General features: G+C 36.9%; 1 protein-coding gene across 1 annotated transcript; it reads right to left on the reverse strand.

Annotated features, from left to right (window-relative positions):
- Positions 1 to 370: 370 nt before the first annotated feature.
- LOC100267465 (protein PHLOEM UNLOADING MODULATOR) lies at positions 371 to 12,969 on the reverse strand. The gene is made up of 4 exons (XM_002266381.4): positions 12,554 to 12,969; positions 1,706 to 2,100; positions 1,005 to 1,195; positions 371 to 884 (listed from the first exon to the last, which is right to left on the reverse strand). Exons 1-4 carry the CDS (start codon positions 12,859 to 12,861, stop codon positions 480 to 482), a joined length of 1,299 nt encoding a protein of 432 aa, XP_002266417.1. The 5' UTR covers positions 12,862 to 12,969; the 3' UTR covers positions 371 to 479.
- Between the last annotated feature and the right edge of the window lie 3,347 nt (positions 12,970 to 16,316).

Raw genomic sequence — 16,316 nt, forward strand, 5'->3', positions numbered from 1 at the left:
AAACGGTTGAGTCTAAATCCTACAAACTTAAGTTTTTTTAAAAATCGATTATTCAATGGAATGAAGATGTAAATAATAAAACAATGAGACCGGACATGGTATAAAACAATAGGATCTAAATGCATGTATGATACGACCTGATTGATCATGCTTTTTGATATCGATTTGGTAATGTAAGGGGACCTTTTTTAACATTACGTGAGTTTGGTAAAGGAGGCTGACTTTATGGGCTGGATGAACACGTATGACTGGAGATGAGAGGAGCAGCAATACAATGTTGATCATCACTTTACGTAGGCTCCTGCATGCCACAATGTTGATCGTCACTTTCCAGAACACTAAAACCATTTCAGGGTTCAGAGAAAATTCGTAAGAGTCCGCACTCAAAACAGCTCTCTTAACAATAAACTTGAAACATCAAATAATGTTAAATTACAACGTGGAAGGTTGATGTCGTGGCAGTAAGTTATGGCCAAACCTCATCCATCACTAGTCAATGTGAGTGCCAGAAAAACTACTGTAAGTGCAGAGAATATGGTTGCACAGGCAAATACCCACATCGCCCTGCTCCTCACCCTGCCACTACTATGGCTTGCCGGGCTGCCCATCTCGACCTCTTTTAGAAGCTCCCTCACCTCATCCATATTTGAGTCTTTTGCAGCTTGGGTTAGTCTACCATGAATTTTATCAAGCCTACTCAGCCTTTTACTTCGGGATGCATCCTTGGCTGACCAGATAAAACCCGTCATCTTCCACAGAAGAATGCCCACATAGATGGCCACAACACAGTCCACAGTGTAATGGTGGCGTTCCCGTATTTCCCTTTGGGCACTGTGCAATACAAACAGCCATATGACAGCCGAGCTGAAACCTCCATAAGCTTCCTGCAAACATTTTTTTTGACACAGAGAAAGACACAAAATTTAGTATTATGCATTTTAAGCCTCAGTGCTACTGATCAATAAATGTCAAGAGGAGGGATTGCAAGTGTTTAATAAATATACCGTCCAAGCCATAGCAGTCAGTACTGCTACAAGAATGTGGCCACTGTATATGAGGTCATTGCATCCTCCTCCAGCTTTCTTTAGCAGATTGTACCATGACCCGTCAGTAGTAGTTGGTCGCAGGAAGTCTATAAGGAAGCTCATTGAACCCCAATCAGGACGAAAGTCACCAAGGTAATTTCCAACATCAGCTGAGAAAGAGGAAGAGAATTATTAAACCCACCTCCCTGTAAAACAGGAACCCATCTGTAGTAGTTCTTAGGGTAGATCTAATAATGGAGAACATAGAACTCATGAAGGTTACAGAATTTAACCCTTTTTCCAACATTGAAAACTAAAGAAAACTCTCTCAGGGCTTCTGTACATGTCAACAATGAATTTAGATTTCCAGGAGATTGGATGTTGATTGAATTGAAGATTCACTAAAATCTTGTAAGCACCTTAGTTATTCCAAACCCAATAGGCAAGTAGAAGATGCGAACCTAAGAATTAATAGGACTTATAAAGAAATTTCATAGAGAAAATTGAGATGAAACAGTGAATCTGGACAATATGATTTTTGCCATGGGTACTCTAGCAGTAATCAAGCGAATATAGAGCTTAAAATCCCTTTTTCTCGCCTCAAGGCTCCACTACAAAACCCCTTCAAATGCATTAAACCCATAAAATGAGAGGAAATTAGTTGGGTACAAAACACATACCATAGGCTATATCACGTTCTATTACTTGACGAATAGCAGCTGGATCCGAAGCATAAGGGACATAATATTTTTGAGCCCAATGATGTGGGTGTGCAGGAACTCTGAAGCGGGCAAAAGCACACCAAGGCCGGGCCGATGGCAGAATTGTAGATACAAAAGTTATGGCCCGAAGAAATCGCCCTATTGCCATGGTGAACATGTACCTAGCACCTAGCCCAAGGCCAGGAGCTTTTACAGAGTCGAATAATACTGAGAAAGCCAGCATCATGAACAGCATCAAAAAATGGTGCAATCCAATAATATGCGCTCTAAGTATCTCAACCACCGTAGGAGGAAGTTTCTCATTCAACGCCAGGAGAAACCACTGGCCAGTGTCAGGAAGGGGAGGAGTATCACTGCCAGACATGAATAAGCCAATTGATTGTCTCATTGCTCAACATACAGTAAACACAAAGTTGAACTAGTGTTGAAAGATTATGATATTATCTTGGTAGAAATATTCCTGAAAATGGACTCAGCTGTTGATAAATATCCATGAAGCATTCTGGAGGATCAGATCCACTAACAGAAACTATCACGTCTAATAGATGTTTTCTGATCCAGTTGCAATGAGTTGATAGCATTTTCAGGTTATATCAAATGATTCTTTAAAGAAGAAATTGCAGCATCTGCAATAATTAAATCTCTGTCTCTCTATAGGGATTTTCAGATTCAGCTTGAATAATGATCCTGAAAAAGAGGAATCATTGCATCTGTATGTATTTAAATCTCTCAGTCTCCTGAGATGTTTTCATATCTAGTTCAAATGACGCGTGACTTTATTTTCATGTTATATCAAATAATACTTTAAAAAAGGACCTTTTTTATGGGCAAAAAGTGATATTATCAACAGCGCATAATCAGAAGAGGGCACACCAAAGCTTCAAAAAAGGACTTGTTGCATCCTATGTATTTAAATCTCTCTTTCTGTGAGTGCGTGCATCAACATATAAAGCATTACCTATGTTAAGGAATCAACATGATACGAATAAAAGTGTCCTTGTTAGGGATGTTTGAATATAATAACACTTATGTACATACAGCACAGTTATAAATTCTCTCCTTCTCTCTCTGTGTGTATGTGAAAATTTTCAATCTTACCTACATGCAACCTGACACCAATACAAGTATCCTCATTGCTGAGTGGTTTGCATATGATAAGAACATTTATGTGTGTGTATATAGTTAAGGGTTGGGCCCCAATTTTAATGATGATTTTTAGCAAGAAGACTTGAAAATCAATTTGAAACCCTTAGTTAGTGTAATCGGTAGTCTTTTTGCATATAAGCAAAGTGAGGGCATACTATATAAGAATGAAAGACCTTACTTTAACTTAGGAGACCACATTGAACCTTAATTTTTACATGAAAATCTCTAAAGGTTTTCTAAAAAGTTTAGTGACTTAACTGACATTTTTCTGTACTTGAAAAATACTCAAAAGCATTGGTTAAAATATTTTAACAGTTTTCTAATGTCTTAAAGTCCCTTAAAGGATGGTTAAAGCCCTCGATAAGAGTTATCGGAGCATCAAAATGCAATGGGGTATGTATGTGGTCATCTAGGCGATCGTCCATATGTGCTTTTTACCATGCTGATGTCCGGTTCTAGGGGACTTTTGTGTTTAATAGGTAGTTTGATTTCAAAAAGGAATAAATGCATTGCCTTAGACACATATAACATAGGCCTAACAAATGCAAATCATTACTATTCCATTGAAACCTTTCTTTAAGACATTCAAGTATGCTTTAAACTTATACTTGCTAACCCTCATTTAAGATGCTTAAACTTGAACATTAAATTACCTATCTACTCTTTGTTAGAGTGTTCATTGTATTTTTTCTTTCAATTGCAATTTAGTGAGATTGTAAGAAATGTGTATGAATAACATCTTGAAGTTATAAAGAACCTGATGGCCTCCTATACGTAATGTGTATACTAGAAAGGGGAAGAGGAGTGTACTGCCACCTGGCAGCTAGTTGTAATAGTCTTAGTACAGGTTGGAAGGAGTGTACTGCCAGGTGCAATTAGCCATAACGGTCTTAGTACAGGCTGGAATAACTTTAGGAAAAAGATGGAATTTGTGGAGCAGCTGGCTGTTGTGTGAGTCTGGTGGGAGAGTGATAGCCTCTCGAATAGCCATCTTTGTATCTGTTTGGCCCTTTTCTTGAAATTTTGGAAATTCAATAATATTGCTAGTAATTTTTTCTTCATTAGATACCTATCAATTTGGTATCAGAGCATTGATCCAGATGACTCAGAAGAAGAATGATGGCCGGGTGGATTCTCTGGAGAAGGAAGTTGGAGAAATCAAAGAGGAGATGCAGCGCCTACTGGGAATGGAAAAGACCGTGATGGACCTTGCCTAGAACATGATGTGAGTTCTGCAGTTGCTGAAATTGACACAGAAGGCAGTGGGGGTGTTGTCATCAGGGCGGGTCACGACGATTCCTCATTGTGAGGGAGGCAGGGTGGATCGATGCATGGGAGTATGATTGCTACTCAATGAGAAGACCATGCGGAATGGATCCCTGGAGTTGGGGAAACCAATGGGGGGTTGGATAGTGATGGATGAGATGAGGCGAGGCAGAAACGGGGAATGGCATGGAGATGGCACTTGGAGATGCCTGTGTTTATGGGAGACAACCCGAACGACTCGATCTTTCGAGGTAATCAATACTTCATAATGAATGGACTCACGAAAGAGGAGAAATTAGTTGCCCCTACGATGAGTCTTGATGGGGACACACTTTCTTGGTACCAGTGGATTGATTCGAGAGAGGCATTTGGGAGCTGGGAAAATTTGAAGAGGCGACTGCTGCTCCGCTTTCGTCTGACTCAAGAAGGGAGCCTTTGTGAGCAGTTTCTTGCAGTGCGTCAGGAAGGGATAGTGGCGGCTTACTAGCAGGAGTTTGAGATTCTAGTTGCTCCCTTGAAGGGGATTTCTGAGGAGGTAATAGAAAGCACATTTGTGAGCGGACTGCTTCTTGAGATTTGGGTTGAGATACATTTTCTGCAACCATGTGGGCTAGGCCACTTGATGGAAATGGCTCAACAGGTCGAAGACAGAAATTTAATCTTGTGGGCGGCCCATGAACCAAGGGACCCAAAGAACACCAAAATATTGTCGTTCGCAAATCGGGGGGATTGGAAGACTAGGGAAACTTTTCAAACTAGGGCAATGACTACTAGTGATGTGAGATTCTGAGTCTCTGACAAAGAGATTGACGGAGTATGAGCTCCAAGCCCGTAGAGAGAAGGGACTTTGTTTTTAGTGTGATGAGAAGTTCTCACTTGGCCATCGTTGTAAGAAGGAATTAAGGGTTTTGCTGGTGCACGAAGATGAGGAGGAGGATAATCAGTTTGATGGTGAAGCAACTGTGGAACCTCCACTGATTGAGCTGAAAGATGTTGTGAAGTTATCTCTAAATTCTGTGGTCAGTTTAACAACATCGGGGACTATGAAAATCAAGGGGACGATCAAGCTGAATGAGGTAATCAATCTTGTGGACGGTGGGGCTACCCACAATTTTTACCCCTTGATTTAGTTCAATGATTAGCACTTCCATTAACTACAACAACCAATTACGAGGTGGTGATGGGAATTGGGATATCCGTGAAAGAGAAGGGCATTTGTAGGGGAGTTTGTATTTCGATGCAGGGGCTCACTGTAGTGTAAGATTTTCTTCCACTTGAATTAGGCAACACTGATGTAATTTTGGGAATGCCTTGGTTGGGGACTTTAGGATACATGGAGGTAAATTGGAAGATGCTAATGATGAAGATCAAAATGGGGAAGTGGTGATATTGTTAAAGGGAGACCCAAGCCTCAGTAAGACCAAGGTGTCTCTTAAGGCAATGGCTAGAGCATTGCAGCACCGTGGCTAGAGGGTGTGGGTGGAACTCTATCAAATTTCCACCGATTCAAGTTCAAGTGAAGGAGTATAGGAGGTCCCAAAAGCAGTCAAAGAAGGACTAGCTCAACATCAACAAGTCTTTGGGCAAATGACGGAGTTACCACCGAATCGTAATATTGACCATGCCATCCGATTGATTTTGAGAGCGCCACCAGTTAATGTTCGTACCTATCGATACCCACATATTCTAAAGAATAAAATAGAGAGATTGGTACAAGACATGATTGAGGCAGGAATTATTTGGCCTAGCTTAAGTCCATTTTCTAGTCCAATGTTGCTGGTTAAAAAAAAAAAGATGGAGGATGGAGGTTTTGCATAGATTATTGTGCACTCAACAAAGTTACAATTCTGGATCGGTTCCTTATTCCAGTAATCAATGAGTTACTTGACGAACTTCATGGCATAACCATTTTTTCCAAGCTATACCTCAAATATGATTACCACCATATTTGAGTTCGATAACAAGATATCCATAAAACAGCGTTCCGCATCCATGAAGGTCACTACGAGTTCTTGGTGATGCTTTTTGGGCTAACCAATGCATTGACGACCTTCCAATCGTTAATGAACCGTATATTTCGACTACATCTTTGGAAATTCGTGCTTGTATTTTTTTATGACGTACTAATTTATAGCAAGGACTTGAAGGAGCATTGTGATCACTTGCAAAGGGTGTTGTTCATTCTGGCTAACCACTAGTTGCACGCCAATGAGAAGAAGTGTCTCTTTGCTAAACCGCAGCTAGAATACTTGGGTCGTTTGGTTTCTACTGAGGGGGTTGCTGTTGACCCCAACAAGTTTCAACCATGATAGAGTGACCCACACCCAAATCCCTCAAAGAATTGCGAGGGTTTCTTGAATTGACCAGGTACTACCGTCAATTTGTCAAGGGATATGGAGATATTTCTTGGCCCCTCAGTTAGCAACTCAAAAAGGATGCTTTTAATTGGAACCCAGAGGTTGAGATTGCCTTCCAAAAGTTGAAAACAGTTATGACAACAGTTCCTATTTAGGCCTTGCCCGATTTCACTCAGCTCTTCATTGTGGAGACGGATGTCTCGAGGTATGGTTTAGGCGCTATTTTGATGTAAGGTCAATGACCGATGGCTTATTTTAGCCAAGTCCTCTCGGTAAGGGTGTGACAAAAGTCCATATATGAAAGGGAGTTAATGACTATTGTCTTAGCAGTTTAGAAGTGGCGTCACTACTTGCTTGGTCACCACTTTATTGTGCGAACGGACCAAAGTAGTTTGAAGTTTTTGTAGAGCAAAGGGTGGTGAATGAGTCGTACCAAAAGTGGGTCACAAAGTTGTTCGAGTACAATTTTGAAATTCAGTTTCGGCCTAGATTGGAGAATAAGGCAGCTGACGCCCTATCTCGCATCCCCATATCTATTGAGTTAGGTACCCTCATGGTTCCCAATCGCTTGGACACTTCGGTGGTTTATTCACAGGTTGAAGCTAACCCTCACCTTGCTAAGATTTGACTAGGGTTGTTGGTTAATCTAGATGCTTATCCTTGATATTCTTTGGACCATGGCCTTCTTGTCTACAAGGGGTGCCTAGTTCTTCCCAAGGCCTCACCCCTTATTTTGACACTTCTTCAAGAGGGCATGCTAGCGTGGTTGGAGGTCATTCTGGGTTCTTGCGGACTTACAAATGGCTCACATGGGACTTTTTTTGGGTTGGCATGAAGAATGACATCAAAGGGTTTGTGGAAAAGTGTTCAATGTGTCAACAAAATAAAGTCTTTACTTTGTCACTGGTTGGGTTAATAAAAACCATTGCCTACTCCAGAAAAAATATGGGTTGATGTGATGATGGACTTTATTGAGGGGCTCCCTAAGTCAAAGGGTTATGATTCCATCTTAGTTATTGTTAGATTGAGCAATTATGCTCACTTCTCCTTGCTTAAGCATCCTTTCACAGCCTAAATGGTGGTTGCTGTTTTTGTTTGTGATATTGTCAAATTGCATGGAATTCCCTATTCCATTATTCCGATCATGACAAAGTATTTCCTAGTCGATTTTGGATGGACCTATTCCGATTGCAAGGTACCTCCTCTGTCGTGGTACTGCTTACATCCTCAAATAGATGGATAAACGGAGGTGGTCAACTGTTGTGTGAAGGCATACCTTTGATGCTTTTCATATGACAAGCCTCGATGTTAGTCTACATGGCTTCCGTGGGCGGAGTACTAGTATCATAACATGTTCCACGCATCCACTAATATGACATTGTTTTGAGCGATTTATGAGTAGGAAGCCCCATCATTGCTACGTTATGGATCAGATTCTACATTTGTTTTGCCAGTGGATCAGTTGCAGTAAGAGCATGATCGAATTTTAAATGAACTGAAGGACCATCTCAGTTGTGCCCAGTCCAAAATGAAGTCATCTGCAATGTCCATCGTCGTGCAATGCAATTTGAAGTTGGGGATTTTGTCTATCTCAATCTTCGTCATTACCGTCTTCGTTCCCTTGCAAGGCGACCCAATGAAAAGCTCTCTCCATGGTATTTTAGCCCTTACAAGGTGGTGCAGCAAATTGGTCTAGTGGTGTACAAGTTAGAGCTCCCTTCTTCCACAACTATTCATCCAGTGTTTCATGTTTCACAGCTCAAGTGGGCTCTTGGTTCAGCTGATTTATGTCAGCCACTTTCCCCTAGTCTTGTTGATGATTTCGAGTGGCTTGTGGAGCTTGATCAAGTCTTAGGTGTTCGACAGTCTCCCAATATCAATCCTCCTATTAGTGAAGTACTTATCCAATGGAAAGGACTTCCGCAGTTTGAGGCTTCATGGGAATCACTCGACATGATTAAGGAGCACTTTCTTGGCTTCCACCTTAAGGACAAGATGTCTTGCATTGGGGGGAGGGGGAGGGGGGTTGTCGATGATAGGCTTCCTATACGTTATGTGTATCCTAGAAAGGGGAAGAGGAGTGTATTGCCACCCATGGTTTGAAATATTGGTAAACAGGGATATATCAGCACTTGAATTTTACAGATATATCGGAAATATCAGAGAAATATCAATGGATATTTTGACAAAAATATTGGTAAGGGGAAAATTATTCAAAAATCATGGAAATATTTGGAAAAACTCCAAAAAATGATAAAATAAATAAAATATACATGTTAAAATTATTTCCTAAGTGTAATTGACATACATATGGTTAAAGAGAAAAATATCAATAAGTAAAGATAAATCAATATTAATAATTTATTATTTATTATTTATCTAATCAAATTAATTTTAATTTATAAAAAATTAAAACTTCATTATTATTATTATTATTATTATTATTATTTTAGTATTTTTTGAAAAAATTTATATTTTTAATATTTTAAAATAAAAGCATTCAAAATTAAATAAAATTAAAATGATAAATATAAAAAATTTAAAAGTGAATTGATAATAATTTTTTAAAATAGGATTAATGAGATAAATGATGATACATTTAATATTAAAACTATAATTTATTTAATTCAAATGCATTCAATAATGTAAAATAAATGATGATGCATATATGATTTTTTAATATTTATATTTTTTATATTTAATTATCACATAAACGATATTAAAAAATATTTGTTGAAAAAATTATAATGATGGATTTTATACATTTATTAATTAATTAAATAAAATTTAAAGTAAAATAATTATAATTAATTAATTAATTTTTTAATAATAAACTTTAACAAATTTATTATCAACATATATTATTAAGTGTGAACTTGGCCCAGTGGTAATTAGGCTTAAACCCAAGCTTTTTGGCTTGAGTTCGAATCCCCTAAGCCGCAGCAGCAACGTAAACATTTCAAAAAAGTTTTGACCACCAAAAATATTGAGAAATATCCTGATAAATCAGAAAAAACATTTCACCGCAAAAATTGACGAAAAGTCGGCCGATCGATTATCGATGAAGAATATTATGTCAGTCAGCTCCGATAACTGAAATATTTTTGCCAAAAAAATCCAACATTTCAAACCATTCTGCCACCTAACAGTTAGTTGTAACAGTCTTGTATCTGTTTGACCCTTTTCTTGAAATTCTGGAAATTCAATAATATTGCTAGTAATTTTTTCTTCAATAGATACCTATCAGAACCATCTAGAACCTAGGGAATCTAAATGTAAATAAGATTTAAAAGAGTCTTTGTTGAGAAGATTCTTGGTTTGGTCGAACACTTTAAGGCTTGTGAAGGAGCTCAAAGACGTAGACATAGGGGTGTTACTAAACCACAATAAAATCACAATGTTTGTAATCTTTCTTCTCTTAATTCTCTTTAATTTCAGTACTTTACTTTTATTATTTGCATCATATATTGTTTGTATTTAAATTTGGATAAAAAGTTCAAAAAGAGACCACCCAATTCACCCCACCAATCCCCACTCTCCTGGGTGATTACCTACATTTGCTTAGCAAGACTACTTAAATATACACAACTGTGATGGCAAATCAAGACTAGCATTGTTGTTGGTCATAAGAATTAAATTGCCATTCTAAGTAGATACATTATAACAGCTCTGGACAGTCTATATGTCTAATTATTAGAAATCACAACTAGCCCTATAGTTCCAATAAACTGAACATATATTTGAAAAAAAAAATCTGGAAATTCACAAAAAGTTCCATTATCTCTCTCCATCTATTTGGAATTGATATCACCAGCCAAGGTCAATGATTCCAATTCATATACAGTCAGAACGCCCAGAGTAGAGTGTGATTCCAATATTTTCTCCTTACCAGGTAAACTTTTCAGGCATCCCCATAATTTTAGAGAAATATAATTGGTTTTGTCCAAAAAACCTATTCTTGTTTACTCTATTTATCCTAAATTACTTCATTTGATCTCAAATATAATTTGGTTTTTCCTTAAGCTTTTCATTGATGCTCAATGCTCACTCCACACACTTAATTTCTTAAATTGCTAATGTTATCCTCAGTGGCCATACAATATTCTTTCTTTTTTTTTTTCTTTTTTTTAGACAGATAAAACCAATTGCATTAAAAATAAAAATGCCACAAGGACACATCAATGTACATAGGATGTATACAAATAGCACCTAACAGCACAAAAACATGAAAAGAACCCAAGCAACAACCCCCACCCTTAACCAGAACCCAACCACTCAATGAAATAAAGTAAAGACTAAGAATCTATCTCTATGTACTTCTTTACCTAAGTGAACAAATTCCTAAGAAAGAACATCTTCAAAAACTAAGCAAAATGCTCCTCATTATCATACAACCTGAGATTTCTTATTACACCATACAAGATTCTTATTACACCATAAAGGCCCCTATATTTGACAGATATGCCTGGTTAAGTAGAAGATTATGCATGGAAAACCTATTCTAATTCTATGATAAATGTCCTACTTCATGCCATCTTCCTTTTGAATAATTGGAATGAAATGGCCTGTTCGGGATATCTACTAATCAATGATTTTTTAATTTACCAAAATTTCTCTTCAAGTCAACCTCCAACACTGAGAAGTTCATTTCTACAAATTTCTTTGCTATGTTGCTCCCCTGGTTCCAAGCCAAGAAAAACCACTAAAATCAAGATCCCCAACAAACAACCATCAGTTGAGGTTCATACACACAGATACTGGGAAATGGGACATAGGCCTTCAATCCTATATTCAATTATGACTATCTTTTGCTAAATGCCGATTAAACCATACTGGATTCCCTGCCTAATTGATAAAAATATTGTCAAAAAAATGCATATACATGAGTTACAGTGTTGAAGGGGAATAACAACATATGGATTTTATCACTTCTATGTAAAACATTTCGAATATTACACTAGAAGAACTTAGAAGTTATCCAGCAAGCATACATTTCACTAAAGAAAGCATACGCTGTGAACATGATTGATTAGTTCACCAACTTCAACACTTCATATCAGCCATATCTCCTTGGCCAAATCAAGGATGGAACAAGACTCCACAAAATGTTCTGAAACATGTGTGCATATGGATAGTTCAAATAAGCTATAAAATTACTTGCACAAATTTTCCAGCAAAAAAAATGCAAAAAATATTCAATTGAAGACTTTATTTTAATTGCAACTAATCATAATGAATACCAAATGCATATTGTGAAAGTCTCAAGTGCAGAGTTTGATACACTGTTCTGCAAGCTTACTGTTAGGCCTTTGGTTCACCAACTACAAATGGAAGGTTGAAACAATCAAACCTTGGGCAGCTGGACCACCCTGAAACCTACACATATTTTTTTTGATAAGTCCCTGGAGTCTAGACTAATTTCGATTAGTTCTTGCTGCTACATGCCTATTTGATGGGAGGCAGTTTTTTTTTGGGTGATTATTAACCAACATTTTGATTAATTAACACTAAAGCTAAACCTCTTTTGAGTTACAATTAATCAACATTTGGATCCAAGAAAATTTTAAAGTCAAAGTCATCAATAAGGAGCAAACCCTAAATCTGCTTTGAGTTACAATGAATCAACATTTAGATCAAAGAGCATTTTAAAGTCAGACTCATCACTTAGGGAACAAACCCTAAATCTGGCATTTTGATTCCAGCCACTTTCCAAATTTATATGAATCAGAAAAACCCGCAAAATAACACACCGATTAGTCAACAATTGAACAAGAAATCAAATCTAAAACCTTAGTCATGTCTTTCAACAAAATACCTCAAAATGAAGACAAATCGAACTCCATACACAAAGAAATTAAAGCAAACGCAACGCAAATCAAACACGACCCACATAAGATTAACCCAAAATGAGAACGTAACACTCAATACACTTCAATTTTCATTTGATTCGCCATCTGGCTCCCCCCATTTTCCATCCAAAAACCCATAACCCCAGGGTCCCCAACCAACAGAAAATGCAACACAACAGTCCAATTACCTGTGCCAATCGAGACCGAGAACGGCGGTCACGGAGCGAACAGAGAGAACTTCAAAGAGACAGGTGGAGAGCATGAAGATCATCGAAGCAACAAAGGGCAAAACAGAACGGAACTCCATGGACCAGTGCTTGTAGAAGGGGACGCGAGCGACGGCTACTAGAGCGAGCACTGACCAGAGAGCAGGCATTAGCCAGGAGTGCCATGCCGGAGCCAGGTACCGGAGGTAATCAACAGCCACGTAGGCTATGGCGGCCACACCTAGTCCCCCGGCCCTCGCCCTCGCAGTCACCGGAGGTCGCCACTTCATAGCTGTGGAGAAGAGAGGGAGCAGTGATCCAAGCAAAATTATTTTTCAAAACATCGTTCCATTAATATTCGTTAAAGAGAATAGTAACGGAAGCTATCTGGAAAGCCGGGTTCACATTCCCAGAAACATGCATCCAAAATAAGAAAGAAATTTTTTACTTTCTCTAATTCTTTTTATCTTTCATTCTCTCAATTTTCTCAATTCTTTTTTATGATTTTTTTCCCTATAAATATTATTATTAAAATAATATATAATTTATTTCTATTACTTTATTTGCATTGCATTTATTCTTGTTTCACAACGATTTATCAACACAAATTGCTTTGAAGGTAATTATCATATCTTAAACTTGAAGTTATTTATATAGAATAAAATTTTACATATTTATATTATTGTTGATTTGTTTTGTCATATATTGTTAAAAGTTATAAACAAATTATTTAACTTTGTTTATAATCAAAGTTATACCAATGCTATCAATTTATTATAACTGATTCAAATAATATTGTTTTGTCATATATATATGAAGTTATTTGACAATATCGAATCTCACAAAACTCGAATTTGTAGCACTTGATATTTCAGGAAAGAACTATCTATCTTGGATCTTGATGCTGAAATACATCTTGATGTAATGAATTTTGGAGCTATGATCAAAGAAAGAAATAAAGCATCCTTGGAGGATCGTGTAAAAACATTGATTTTCCTTTGTCATAATCTCCATGAAGGTTTAAAAAATATAAAAATAAATAATGAGCTTTTGATGATAAATCACCAGTCTCGTCTAACTAGATTTGAACCATTCCTTGAAATGAATACTTCCTTGAAATGAATACAATATCGTCATAAACTCGTGGACGAGGACGTGGTCGTGGTTGTGGAAGAAATCTCCGATACCATGGTTCTTATAGTAATAATTCATCAAATTCTCAAAAAATGAAAGCCTCATTGCACCATCAGAAGTGGAACAATATTGAGGTATAACAAAAAAATGGGAAGTGTTTATAAGATAAATCTCCTAAAAACCATAAGAATAATTGTTATAGATATGGCATGAAGGGACATTAGTCGCGTACATGTCGTACGCCCAAACGTTTGGTTGACCTTTACCAAGCATTAATAAAAGCAAAAGGAAAAGAGATAGAGATGAACTTTATCGATAATAATGGATTGGACCTAACCTACTATGACATAGATTTCTTTGGAGGTCCCAGTAAAAAACAGACCATTTAATAAATGATGAGAAGATTAACATTGATTGATGTTAATTTATATATCAAATAATATAGTATTATGTTTTATATTTACATCTGATTTTTTTTTTTTTGTTATTTACATTATGCCTTGTTTTTTTAGTTATATCTGAAATCCATGTGTTATTTGGTCTCAAGATGAATGAGGATGATGTATGTCTCACAGACTATGCAACCACGCACACAATTCTTTGAGATAAAAGATATTTTTTCGAATTGACATTAATAAAAGCTAATGTAAGTACCATATTTAGTACTACAAACTTAGTTGAAGGCTCTAGAAGAGCAAACATAACACTACCAAATGGAACTAGATTCCATATAAATGACACTTTATATTCTAGCAAATCTAGAATAAATTTGCTCAATTTTAAAGATATCCGCAGAAATGGATATCATATTGAAACTATGAATGAAGATAATGTAGAATATCTTTACATTACTTCTATTATATATGGCAAGAAGCTTATAATGGAAAAACTCACGAATTTCTTTTCTAGGTTGTATCATACAACTATAAAGCCTATTGAATCATATGTTGTCGTGAACCAGAAGTTCAACAACCCAAAAGTTTTTTTCCTTTGGCATGACAGACTAGGTCACCCGAGGTCTTCAATGATGTGTCGAATAATCAAACACTCACATGGGCATCCACTAAGGAACCAGAAGATTCTTTTGCCCAATGAATACTCATGTGCTGCCTGCTCACAAGGTAAATTGATAGTCAGACCATCTTTTACTAAAGTCATATATGAGTCACTAGTCTTTTTAGAAAGAATACATGGAGACATATGTGGGCCTATTCATCCACCATGTGGACTATTCCATTATTTTATGATCTTAATAGATGCTTCTACTAGGTGGTCACATGTTTGTCTCTTTTCTACACGTAAGGTTGCCTTTTCTAGACTCCTTGCACAAATAATCAGATTACGAGTACAATTTCCAGATTATCCAATTAAGACAATACATCTTGATAATGCTGGTGAATTTACTTCTCAAACATTCATTGACTATTGCATATTAGTATGGATAAATATTGAGCATCCTGTTGCTCATACTCATACCCAAAATGGTTTAGCAGAATCCTTCATCAAACATCTCCAATTAATAGCTCGACCATTACTAATGAAAACTAAACTACCTACTTCTGCCTAGGGACATGCTATTATGCATGGTGCAACTTTAGTTCGTATTCGACTTACAACTTACTATGAATACTCTCCTTCACAACTTGTGCTTGGAAAACAACCAAACATCTCTCACTTGCGAATCTTTGGTTGTGCAGTATACGTACCAATTGCACCTACACAACGCACCAAAATCGGTCTCCAATGAAGACTTGGGATTTATGTAGGTTTTGATTCTCTATCTATCATAAGATATCTTGAGCCTTTGACAGACGATGTTTTTACAGCCTGCTTTGCGGATTGTCATTTTAATGATAGTGTTTTCCCATCATTAGGGGGAGAAAAGTCGATTCCTGAAGAACAACGAGAAATTAGTTGGAAGACATCTACTACTATGACTCATCTTGATCTTCGTACAAATCAATGTGAACTAGAAGTTCAAAGGATCATTCATTTGAAAAGTCTTGCAAATCAATTACCAGACGCATTCATTGATACAAAGAAAGTGACAAAGTCTTATATTCTGACTGCAAATACTCCAACACAGATTGATGTCCTTGTAGAACAGTTAACAAATGAATCTAAGATATGCTTGAAGCGTGGTAGACCTATTGGCTCAAAGGATGTAACTTCCCGAAAGAGGAGAACCCAAGAAAAACTTGGCACTATAAAATAGGCCATCAAAATGACTGATCAATTTAAAATTGATAAATCTATAGCCCCTGAAGAGGCACATATTGAACAAGAAGCCCTTGAAGAGGCACATGTACCTGAAAATTGTGAGATCTCAGTAAGTTATGTACACACGGGAAAAAAATGGGATCAAAATAATATTGTTATTGAGAAAATAAAGGTTATGCTTAAATAAGAAAAACACCCAAAAGGGGAGTGAATTAGGTTTTTCAAAAACTTTTTCAACACAAAAAATTTAAGTACAATATAATAAAAAATAAAGAGATAGAGTTATAGAATTCAAACTTGGATTTTATAGTGGTTCAACACTTCTTTACCTATGTCCACTCTTTTCAATCTCCTAACTGAGTGAGGTTTCTACTAACTTAAAGCTTCAACC

The sequence above is a fragment of the Vitis vinifera genome, chromosome 18, assembly GCF_030704535.1.
Source record: "Vitis vinifera cultivar Pinot Noir 40024 chromosome 18, ASM3070453v1".
NCBI lineage: Eukaryota > Viridiplantae > Streptophyta > Magnoliopsida > Vitales > Vitaceae > Vitis > Vitis vinifera.